The sequence below is a fragment of the Oncorhynchus mykiss genome, unplaced genomic scaffold (assembly GCF_057628025.1).
Source record: "Oncorhynchus mykiss isolate SJ-2025 unplaced genomic scaffold, ASM5762802v1 scaffold101, whole genome shotgun sequence".
NCBI lineage: Eukaryota > Metazoa > Chordata > Actinopteri > Salmoniformes > Salmonidae > Oncorhynchus > Oncorhynchus mykiss.
Window position 1 is genome coordinate 1148212 of NW_028322100.1, and position 13042 is coordinate 1161253.

Genomic DNA, 13042 nt, shown 5'->3' on the forward strand with positions numbered 1-13042 from the left:
ACCCTGCCTCAGCAGCAGCTCCCTGGGGATCCTAATAAATATTACTGATACTACTACTCTCTCTGTCTCTCTCTCGTCTCTCCCTGTTTTTTTCTTATCCTCTCTCTGTCTCTCTAACTCTTTCCTCTCCCTGTTTTTTCTTACCCTCTCTCTGTCTCTCTCTCGCCTCCCTGTTTTTTCTCTCTCTCACTCTCTCGCCTCCCTGTTTTTTCTATCCCGCTCTCTTCCTCTCTCTCTCTTTTTCTGTCTCTATTTTTCCCTCACTCTTTCTATCTCCCTCTCTGTCTTTCTCCCTCTCTTCTACCCTCTCTCTCACCTTGTCTCTCTTTCTCTCTCTGGCATTCAGACAACCCCTCCTCAGACAGCTCCTCCTCTGTTACCTCTCCTTCCTTTCCGGACTGAGTCTCCTCACAGGTCTACAAGCTGTGCTGATGTTTTTTTTTATTTATGCACCACTTATCTCTTCCACCGGTGTGAGGCGGCGCAGAGAGCTCCACTGCACAGTGCATATACATATTTAACAACACAGTGTGTGTGTGTGTGTTTTTACAGGCATGTACATCCCCAGCTGCGATGAGGACGGCTACTACAGGCAGCTGCAGTGTGACCAGAGCATGGGAGAGTGTTGGTGTGTTGACCAGCACGGAGGAGAAATTATGGGCTCTAGAATCCATGGCAACCCTGACTGTGGTAAGAGCTCTAGGGCTGTAGGGGAAGAGCTTCTTGGTGGTTATACAATAACAAAAAGCAGGCATTGTGATTGGTTGAGACACGTTCTAAGCCACTTTTAAAAAAAAAACTGTTTAGTATAGGTCAGCCTATGAGAAATGCCTGCGCATCCAGTGTCCCATCAACCATTTCAACCAACTTGATGTCTACTGTAAAAAGCATCTAGACATTATATCCCCATGCTTCTAGTCTATCCTATTGAGAATGAATTAACGTGTCAGGATGAGACGCACATCTTTTCTCAGCCAGTCGAAATCATGAATCAGCAAAAAGGAGGGTGGGGTATATTGGCCATATACCCCACCCTCCTCGGGCCTTATTGTTTAATTGTACACTCAGCCCTTAGCCGTGGTATATTGGCCATATACCCCACCCTCCTCAGGCCTTATTGTTTAATTGTACACTCAGCCCTTAGCCGTGGTATATTGGCCATATACCCCACCCTCCTCGGGCCTTATTGTTTAATTGTACACTCAGCCCTTAGCCGTGGTATATTGGCCATATACCCCACCCTCCTCGGGCCTTATTGTTTAATTGTACACTCAGCCCTTAGCCGTGGTATATTGGCCATATACCCCACCCTCCTCGGGCCTTATTGTTTAATTGTACACTCAAGGTTGTGCAAAAAGGGCTTTTTCATCACGGCTACGCTGCTCTACAAGGCTCCTCTTCTTCTGTGAGGTTTAACAGCTGTTGGTATCCAATATGTGGCTTTACCTCCCCCAACGGAACTACAGTATAGATCCATTACACTTTGTGTGAGGTTTAACAGCGGTTGGTATCCAATATGTGGCTTTACCTCCCCCAACAGAACTACAGTATAGATCCATTACACTTTGTGATACAAAATGGGAAAAGAGGAACCGGGGAATTATAATAAATAAATAAAGATATACATATATTTTAATTACCCTACCAACTTAACCTTACACTCATTAAAAACCCACGACCACATTCCACTACTTTGATCCTATCTGCTCCAGCACCATGCCAGCGGCCTGGGGGGACGGGACAACAAACCCTGTATCTCTTCCGAAGTCAAATCTTGTATATCCAAAAATACATCTCTGTAGCTGCCACCACAACATCTATTCTCTGTGATTCACCTTCCATTTCCACGGTACAGTTGATAACCACTGCTATAAACACTAAGAAGCCAACCTTACTGAAGCATATATCACTCGTTGGCCGATCCCTTCTGTTCTGGCACAGATCTACTATTCACTGGAATCCTCTCAGGATCCCTCACCCTTGACCCCTCCTCCTCTACTTTCTTCACTGCCTCCGCGTACGACACTGTCCGCACTACTCTGACTCAAAGCCACCTCAATCTGCCTCTCTCACAGCAGACACTTCCGATCCCCAGCATCATAGACACCCCTACAGTTAACACACACCACTTTATCCACCGAAACGACACAATCCTCTTTCCCATTGCCCTCCTGCACACTTCCCACATCTTGGAATCTCCGTCCTTTACACCGCTGTGAAATGGCCATAAACGTGGCACCTGAAACACTGCAGTGGATTCGGGAACAGAAGCTCTAACAGGAGACCTGATATATCCTAACATGGCTTTGTTGGGTAGAGACTCTGACTCAAAACCAAGTGGAGGCTTCTGAGGGGAGGACGGCTCATAATGTCTGGAACAGAGCTAATGGAATGGCATCAAACACATGGAAACAAATGTGTTTGATGTATTTGATACTATTCCACTCCAGCCGTTACCACGAGCCCGTCCTCCCCAATTAAGGTGCCACCAACCTCCAGTGTTCAAAACTCAAAAGGACTGACGGTGACTCCTCTGTTTCCCCATGCTCACCACCGGGTCTGTGTCGCACCAAACGACGAGCGTCACCAACACCAGGAATCTTCAACTTCAATTGTTCCACCTCCAAACCTAACGCTACCCTAGACATCACTCCCTTTAATGGTGCCCTGTAACTAAGTGTAAAGCAAGATGCAGGTCTTTCCCCAAGTTGCGACGCACGGAGAGCCCTGCTCCCTCTGATCTGAATAAACACAAACAAGTATCACCAGTCCACTTCGGGTTACCTTCACCGACTCAACAGCACCCGCCATCTTTTCCACCCAACCTGAAACCACCCTGTGAATCAGCCAAAAGGCCTGGTTCCGCCCTCACTCCCACTGGACCAAACTTGTCTTTATCAATAACCATGTCCATCAATGCAAGTCTCTGGCTCCGAGATCCTCACAACACCATCTACCCCTTCACCTCCAGGAGTGGAACTGGCGTCCGCCTCACTCTGTTTGAACTTGTGATCAGTCTTCCTCGTCATACCCTCTCCATTGTTATTGCTAGCTTCAATAGATTCAGACCTCCCTCAGTCTTCCTCTTCATACCCTCTCCATTGTTATTGCTAGCTTCAATAGATTCAGACCTCCCTCAGTCTTCCTCGTCATACCCTCTCCATTGTTATTGCTAGCTTCAATAGATTCAGACCTCCCTCAGTCTTCCTCGTCATACCCTCTCCATTGTTATTGCTAGCTTCAATAGATTCAGACCTCCCTCAGTCTTCCTCGTCATACCCTCTCCATTGTTATTGCTAGCTTCAATAGATTCAGACCTCCCTCAGTCTTCCTCGTCATACCCTCTCCATTGTTATTGCTAGCTTCAATAGATTCAGACCTCCCTCAGTCTTCCTCTTCATACCCTCTCCATTGTTATTGCTAGCTTCAATAGATTCAGACCTCCCTCAGTCTTCCTCGTCATACCCTCTCCATTGTTATTGTTAGCTTCAATAGATTCAGACCTCCCTCAGTCTTCCTCGTCATACCTTCTCCATTGTTATTGTTAGCTTCAATAGATTCAGACCTCCCTCAGTCTTCCTCGTCATACCTTCTCCATTGTTATTGCTAGCTTCAATAGATTCAGACCTCCCTCAGTCTTCCTCGTCATACCCTCTCCATTGTTATTGCTAGCTTCAATAGATTCAGACCTCCCTCAGTCTTCCTCTTCATACCCTCGCCATTGTTATTGCTAGCTTCAATAGATTCAGACCTCCCTCAGTCTTCCTCGTCATACCCTCTCCATTGTTATTGCTAGCTTCAATAGATTCAGACCTCCCTCAGTCTTCCTCTTCATACCCTCTCCATTGTTATTGCTAGCTTCAATAGATTCAAACCTCCCTCAGTCTTCCTCTTCATACCCTCTCCATTGTTATTGCTAGCTTCAATAGATTCAGACCTCCCTCAGTCTTCCTCGTCATACCCTCTCCATTGTTATTGCTAGCTTCAATAGATTCAAACCTCCCTCAGTCTTCCTCTTCATACCCTCTCCATTGTTATTGCTAGCTTCAATAGATTCAAACCTCCCTCAGTCTTCCTCTTCATACCCTCTCCATTGTTATTGCTAGCTTCAATAGATTCAAACCTCCCTCAGTCTTTTCAACCTCCTCTCACTTTCAAATCAAATCACATTTTATTGGTCACATGCACATGGTTAGCAAATGTTATTGAGAGTGCGGTGTAGGGAAATGCTTTCCCTCTCATTTTGTATTTATTAAGGATCCCCATTGGCTGTTGCCAAGGCAACAGCTACTCTTCCTGGGGCCCAAACACATTAAAGCACTTACATATAAACCATAATATAAAACAGTACATCATAAAACACGATCACACCACTACATATCTACAATACAAAATGTGTAATACCAACCATACAACTATATTACAATGTACGTGTGTGTAGAGTGAATGTGCTAGCGTGTGCGTGTGTCTGTATCTTTGTGTGTGTCTCTTCACAAGCCCCGCTGTTCCATAAGGTGTATGTTTACCTGCTTTCTTAAAATCTGATTCTACTGCTTGCATCAGTTACCTGATGTGGAATAGAGTTCCATGTAGTCATGGCTCTATGTAGTACTGTGGAATAGAGTTCCATGTAGTCATGGCTCTATGTAGTACTGTGGAATAGAGTTCCATGTAGTCATGGCTCTATGTAGTACTGTGGAATAGAGTTCCATGTAGTCATGGCTCTATGTAGTACTGTGGAATAGAGTTCCATGTAGTCATGGCTCTATGTAGTACTGTGCGCCTCCCATAGTCTGTTCTGGACTTGGGGACTGTGAAGAGACCTCTGGTGGCATGTCTTGTGGGGTATGTATGGGTGTCTGAGCTGTGTGTTAGTAGTTTAAACAGACCTCTGGTGGCATGTCTTGTGGGGTATGTATGGGTGTCTGAGCTGTGTGTTAGTAGTTTAAACAGACCTCTGGTGGCATGTCTTGTGGGGTATGTATGGGTGTCTGAGCTGTGTGTTAGTAGTTTAGACAGACCTCTGGTGGCATGTCTTGTGGGGTATGCATGGGTGTCAGAGCTGTGTGTTAGTAGTTTAGACAGACCTCTGGTGGCATGTCTTGTGGGGTATGCATGGGTGTCCGAGCTGTGTGTTAGTAGTTTAGACAGACCTCTGGTGGCATGTCTTGTGGGGTATGCATGGGTGTCCGAGCTGTGTGTTAGTAGTTTAGACAGACCTCTGGTGGCATGTCTTGTGGGGTATGCATGGGTGTCCGAGCTGTGTGCTAGTAGTTTAGACAGACAGCTCGGTACCTTCAGCTTGTCAACACTTCTTTCAAAAACAAGTAGTGATGAAGTCAATCTCTCTTCCACTTTGAACCAGGAGAGATTGACATGTATGTCATTAATGTTAGCTCTCCGTGTACTTTTAAGGGCCAGCCGGGCTGCCCGGTACTGAGACAATTGTAATTTTCCAAAGTCTCTCTTTGTGGCACCTTGACCACACTGCTGAACAGTAGTCCAGGTGCGACAAAACTATGGCCTGTAGGACCTGCCTTGTTGATAGTGTTGTTACATCAAATTGTATTGATCACATACACGTGTTTAGCAGATGCTATTGCGGGTGTAGCGAAATGCTTGTGTTCCTAGCTCCCAACAATGCAGTAATATCTAACAATACACACACATCTAAAGTAAAGGAAGGGAATTAAGAATACATAAATATTTAGACGATCAATGTCAGAATCTTAAGAAGACAGAGGAGCTCTTTATTATGGACAGACTTCTCCCCATTTTAGCTACTGTTGTATCAATATGTTTTGACCATGACAGTTTTACAATCCAGGGTTACTCCAAGCAGTTTAGTCACCTCAACTTGCTCAACTTCCACATTATTCATTACGAGTTTTAGTTGAGGTTTAAGGTTTAGTGAGTGATTTGTCCCATATACAACGCTTTTAGTTTTGGAAATATTTAGGACAAATGTATTCCTTGCCACCCATTCTGGACCTAACTGCAGCTCTTCGTTAAGTTTTGCTGTCATTTCAGTCGCTGTAGTAACTGACGTGTATAGTGTTGAGTCATCCGCATACATAGACACACTGGCTTTACTCAAAGCCAGTAGCTTGTCATTAGTAAAGATTGAAAAATGAAAAGGGCCTAAACAGCTACCCTGGGGAACTCCTGATTCTAACTGGATGATATTTGAGAGACTTCCATTAAAGAACATCCTCTGTGTTCTGTTGGACAAGTAACTCTTTATCCACATTATAGCAGACGGTGTAAAGCCGTAACACATACGTTTTTCCAGCAGCAGCAGACTAATGTCAAAACAACCCCTACAATCTTTTTATCATAATTTTTTTCCAGCCAATCATCAGTCATTTGTGTAAGTGTTGTGCTTGTTGAATGTCCTTTCCTATAAGCATGCTGAAAGTCTGTTGTCAATTTGTTCACTGTGAAATAGCATTGTATCTGGTCAAACACAATTTTTTCCAGAAGTTTACTAAGGGTTGGTAACCGGCTGATTGGTCGATTATTTGAGCCAGTAAAGGGGGCTTTACTTTTCTTGGGTAGCGGAATTATTTCAGCTTCCCTCCAGGCCTGAGGGCACACACTCTCTAGTAGTCTTAAATTGAAGATGTGGCAAATAGGAGTGGCAATATCATCTGCTATTATCCTCAGTAATTTCCCATCTAGATTGTCAGACCCCGGTGGCTTGTCATTGTTGATAGACAACAGTATTTTTTTCACCTCTTCCACACTCACTTTACGGAATTCAAAAGTACAATTGTTGTCTTTCATAATTTGGTCAGATATACTTGGATGTGTAGTGTCAGTGTTTGTTGCTGGCATGTCATGCCTAAGTGTGCTTATCTTACCAATGAAAAATTAATTAAAGTAGTTGGCGATATCAGTGGGTTTTGTGATGAATGAGCCATCTGATTCAATGAATGATGGAGCAGAGTTTGCCTTTTTTTTCACAAATGTTAATTTAAGGTGCTCCAAAGCTTTTTACTGTCATTCTTTATATAATTTCTCTTTGTTTCATAGTATAGTTTATTTTTATTTCGTTTAGTCACATGATTTCTTAATTTGCAGTACTTTTGCCAATCGGTTGGGCTGCCAGTCTTATTTGCCAGACGTTTCTCAACCGTACCATTTTTAAATTCCTCATCAATCCAATGAGATTTAACAGTTTTTACCGTCATTTTCTTAACTGGTGCTTATTAGTAACTGGAATAAGCAAATTTCATAAATGTGTCAAGTGCAGCGTCTGGTTGCTCCTCATTACACACCACAGACCAGCAGCGTCTGGTTGCTCGTCATTACACACCACAGACCAGCAAATATTCTTTACATCATCAACATATGAATAACTACAAAACTTATTGTGTGACCTCTTATACACTATATTAGGCCCAACCTTTGGAACGTTTGTTTTTCCTAGATATGGCTACTGTATTGGGGGATCACTACATCCTATGCATTTGAATACTGCTTTAAAGCAATCCTCCTCCCGTAATCAATTACTCGACTTCTTCTGAAAATATTCAAGCCGAAATCTGTTGTTAGCCTCTTCGAGAGACATGCTAAGCCCTGTACTCCCTCTACTTACAGCACTTTGCTTCGCCTCCTAACTATGACCGTAGCACAGCTGTGCTAAAAAAGTTGTTTAGCTCGCCCTCTCGTGTTCAATTGCTTTGGTATTACAGGCTGTAGGGCTGTATAGAGGTATAGGGCTGTAGGGCTGTATAGAGGTATAGGGCTGTAGGACTGTATAGAGGTATAGGGCTGTAGGACTGTATAGAGGTATAGGGCTGTAGGGCTGTATAGAGGTATAGGACTGTATAGGGGTATAGGGCTGTATAGAGGTGTAGGGCTGTATAGAGGTATAGGACTGTATAGGGGTATAGGACTGTAGGACTGTATAGGGATATAGGACTGTATAGGGGTATAGGGCTGTAGGACTGTATAGAGGTATAGGGCTGTAGGGCTGTATAGAGGTATAGGACTGTATAGGGGTATAGGACTGTATAGGGGTATAGGACTGTAGGACTGTATAGGGATATAGGACTGTATAGGGGTATAGGACTGTAGGACTGTATAGGGATATAGGACTGTATAGGGGTATAGGACTGTAGGACTGTATAGGGATATAGGACTGTATAGGGGTATAGGACTGTAGGACTGTATAGGGATATAGGACTGTATAGGGGTATAGGACTGTAGGACTGTATAGGGATATAGGACTGTATAGGGGTATAGGACTGTAGGACTGTATAGGGATATAGGACTGTATAGGGGTATAGGACTGTAGGACTGTATAGAGGTATAGGGCTGTAGGACTGTATAGGGATATAGGACTGTATAGGGGTATAGGAATATAGGACTGTAGGACTGTATAGAGGTATAGGGCTGTAGGACTGTATAGGGATATAGGACTGTATAGGGATATAGGACTGTATAGGGATATAGGACTGTATAGGGGTGTAGGACTGTATAGAGGTATAGGGCTGTATAGGGATATAGGACTGTATAGGGATATAGGACTGTATAGGGGTGTAGGACTGTATAGAGGTATAGGGCTGTATAGGGATATAGGACTGTATAGGGATATAGGATTGTATAGGGGTGTAGGACTGTATAGAGGTATAGGGCTGTATAGGGGTGTAGGACTGTATAGAGGTATAGGGCTGTATATGGATATAGGACTGTATAGGGCTGTAGGACTGTATAGGGCTGTAGGACTGTATAGGGCTGTAGGACGGTAGGACTGTATAGGGGTATGGGGCTGTATAGGGGTATAGTGCTATATAGGGATATAGGACTGTATAGGGCTGTAGGACTGTATAGGGCTGTATAGGGGTATTGGGCTGTATAAGGGTATAGTGCTATATAGAGGTATATGGCTGTATAGGGCTGTATAGGGGTATAGTGCTATATAGGGATATAGGGCTGTATAGGGCTATAGGGCTGTATAGGACCATAGGGCTGTATAGAACCGTAGGGCTGTATAGGACCGTAGGGCTGTATAGAACCGGACGGCTGTATAGGGCTGTATAGAACCGTAAGGCTGTATAGAACCGTAGGGCTGTATAGGGCTGTATAGAACCGTAGGGCTGTATAGAACCGTAAGGCTGTATAGAACCGTAGGGCTGTATAGGGCTGTATAGAACCGTAGGGCTGTATAGAACCGTAAGGCTGTATAGAACCGTAGGGCTGTATAGGGCTGTATAGAACCGTAGGGCTGTATAGGGCCGTAGGGCTGTATAGGACTAAAACAAAATGGCTTTTGGTCTTATAATAAGACCAGGTTTGAAACAGATGCACTGTGTGGACATCACACTGTGCTGAACAGTCCAGAGCAGTGGGATGGCCACGGCAGCACAGTGGGGTCGGTTTGAATTTCAGCAGTATTAAAGGGATAGTTCATTTGAAATATAAAATACACATTTCTTTCCTTACCCTGAAAGCAGTGTGTGGACAAGGAGAGACTGCAATATGTACCAGTATTAACTACCTACAAACATCCTACTGTATGTTACCTGAAGTCTTTTCTCACATAAAATCATAGGAATTGTTAACTGAGAAACTCTTTTCATTTCATCCCTCGCTCCAGATGAACTGCTGGGATATTCCGGAGATTTTGGGAGTGGCGTGGGATGGGAGGATGAGGAAGAGAAGGAGGAGAACGGAGAAGAGGCGGAGGAGGAGGAAGAGGAAGAGGGGGAGGCAGACGACGGAGGATACATCTGGTAGAAACTGAACCCAAACGGAGAACCTGGTCAGGATGGATCCACTGGCCTACAACTACAGGGATGATGGCTGAGGCTTGCATCCCAAATGGCACCCTATTCCCTATGTAGTGCACTACTTTTGACCAGGTCTCATAGGGACACCCATAGGGATCTGTCAAAAGTAGTGCACTATATAGGAGTGTAGGGTTTCATTTGGGATGCCAGCATCTTTGTCTCCTAACAGCAAAAGATTTGGGGATTTCGGGGCATGGAATTCTGTCTCTATTGTTGCCGTGTGGATCTGGGGAGTGGGAGGTGGGGGGGTACAGTGGTGAGATTGCTAGTTTTTGTCTTAAATATGTGAATTATTGCTTCATTCTTTTCTGTTTTGTAAGCAAGAGAGCGTTCTGTTTCACCATAGAGAACTATCATCTGATAATCTGGCCATCAAAATGTTACTGTCAGAAATGCATCTAGTATCATACATTTATGTTCCATTGTGAACAATTGCTTGAATATTGAAATCGCAGATCTGCTAAAAATGGAACGGATTGAGACCTGAGACGGTGGGAAAGGGTTCACTATTTACCTGGTTATGTTGTCAAAATCAGAGTTGCTGCGTATATAAATCCTGTAGCTATGATCTATGAAGCAGGACAACGAGACTAGACTACTCTGGTTATATCCCAAATGGAACACTGTTCCCTTTTATAGTGTACAGCTTTTTAATCAGGGCCCATAAAGCTCTGATCTAAAGTCGTGCACTATGCAGGGATTAGGGAGCCACTTGGGATGTAAGCCTCTCTTTTAGAGGGTGATTCCACTACTGAGAGAAATTATTATTTTTCTCTTAAAGGTTTCTTAACGGAGCATATTTCTCGGTTCGATTTTTATTTTTAATTTGTTTTATTTCACCTTCATTTAAACAGGTAGGCTAGTTGAGAACATGTTCTTGACGCGGATGTCGTCAAAGTAATGTTGCTCATTGGATCATTTGTGAAAATGACCGTGTTTTCGTGCATTATGTAGGTAAATTCAGGACTGACAAACAGGCTTGTTATGAAGGAAGGCTTTTGTGCTACTTTATTGCTAAAAGGAACACTGATGTACACGGCTCTCGGCGGTTTATAAACCTTTAAAATACTATATATATATCGATTAACATAGACACAATAACTACTAATATCTCTTATGAAACTGCTATGGGAACTTTGTTACTTATTGAGTTATTTCAACTCAAAACTTGTAGAATGTATATTACTTGTCCCATCAACCTACACCACCAAGGGTAACATCCCAAATGACACCCTATGCCCTATATAGTGCACTACTTTCTATCCAGGGCTCATACAGACTCTCTGGTCCAAAGTAGTGTACTATATAGGGAATGGTATTCCATTTGGGATGCACACTACCTTATCCAATGGGAACTCTGTAAATCACTTCAAAGAATGGTGTCAGTCGATGTTCTATTCTCAGTCTTTATTTTGGTGTTCATAAAACAACGCGTATATGCTACTTGAAGTTCTGTGTGTATACTTGAAATCTCACCGTTAGATGGTTTATCTACGAGTATATTGTTGCCATTATTATTCCATCACTTCAGTTGTTTTTAGTATGTGGCATGTTATAGTGAACATGAATGTACTTCTCCTAGGCTGAGCACTTTACTATTAAAGGCATTGGGGCCCCCAAAAAACCTCTTGCATTTCCAGTACTACTTTACAAACAGCAACTCTCCTGCAAGATTTGGGAGGTAAATCTCTGAATCCTTTCTGGCGTTGACTTCTGTTGAATAGTTAGAAATATAGTGATGTGTACTTGTATGTGATCCACAAAATGACTGACGATGGAGAGTTTAAAAACAAACCCAACGTACATGGACAATTATAGGATCCTTTATTGCCGAGTCCCTGTCACCTAAAATGGCCGTTTATGTCAGAGCTGAACGTGGAGACAGGTTTTCATTTCATTGGTCCTAAACTGCCTCCCGGCGTCAGGAAATGAAACTGCACTCTCAACAGTATCGACCCTAGCTCAGTGGTCCCGACCCTGGCTCAGTGGTCCCGACCATCGGTCATAATCCCGACCCTAGCTCAGTGGTCCCGACCCTAGCTCAGTGGTCCCGACCATAGCTCAGTGATGTTGACCCTAGCTCAGTGGTCCCGACCCTAGCTCAGTGGTCCCGACCCTAGCTCAGTGGTCCCGACCCTAGCTCAGTGGTCCCGACCCTAGCTCAGTGGTACCGACCCTAGCTCAGTGGTACCGACCCTAGCTCAGTGGTCCCGAACCTAGCTCAGTGGTCCCGACCCTAGCTCAGTGGTCTCGACCATAGCTCAGTGGTCTCGACCATAGCTCAGTGGTCTCGACCCTAGCTCAGTGGTCCCGACCCTAGCTCAGTGGTCCCGACCCTAGCTCAGTGGTCCCGACCCTAGCTCAGTGGTCCTGACCCTGTTGTCCTTGTGGCGCGACCGGCAGAAGAGGACACCACTCTGGAAGCAGATCAATAATGTAGGCCTACAGGCTCAAAGTGACATTTGCCACCTTTGTCTGCATCCCAAATGGTCACTTTATAAAGAATAGGGTGCCATTTGGGACTCATACTCTGATATAAAACCTAAAGGAGACTGAGCTACATCACCAACAATACTATGATATACAACCTAAAGGTGACTGAGCTACAGCACCAACAGTACTATGATATAAACCTAAAGGAGACTGAGCTACATCACCAACAATACTATGATATAAAACCTAAAGGAGACTGAGCTACATCACCAACAATACTATGATATACAACCTAAAGGTGACTGAGCTACAGCACCAACAGTACTATGATATAAACCTAAAGGAGACCGAGCTACATCAACAATACTCTGTTGTAAAACCTAAAGACCGAGATACCAACAACACTCTGATATAAACCTAAAGGAGACTGAGCTACATCACCAACAATACTCTGATATAAACCTAAAGGAGACTGAGCTACATCACCAACAACACTCTGATATAAACCTAAAGGAGACTAAGCTACATCACCAACAATACTCTGATATAAACCTAAAGGAGACTGAGCTACATCACCAACAACACTCTGATATAAACCTAAAGGAGACTGAGCTACATCACCAACAATACTCTGATATAAACCTAAAGGAGACTGAGCTACATCACCAACAACACTCTGATATAAACCTAAAGGAGACTGAGCTACATCACCAACAATACTCTGATATAAACCTAAAGGAGACTGAGCTACATCAACAACACTCTGATATAAACCTAAAGGAGACTGAGCTACAGCATCAACAATACTCTGA

At 43.8% G+C, this 13042-nt stretch overlaps 1 protein-coding gene across 1 annotated transcript in view; it reads left to right on the forward strand.

The window, feature by feature from the left end:
• LOC110515875 (testican-2) overlaps nucleotides 1–11421 on the forward strand; it is a 113353-nt gene extending 101932 nt beyond the window's left edge. The window contains exons 10-11 of the mRNA XM_090228774.1: nucleotides 553–690; nucleotides 9605–11421. Coding sequence (XP_090084900.1) covers nucleotides 553–690; nucleotides 9605–9744 — 278 coding nt within the window. The 3' untranslated portion in view covers nucleotides 9745–11421. The remainder of the gene's footprint in view (nucleotides 1–552; nucleotides 691–9604) is intronic.
• The last annotated feature ends 1621 nt before the right edge of the window (nucleotides 11422–13042 follow it).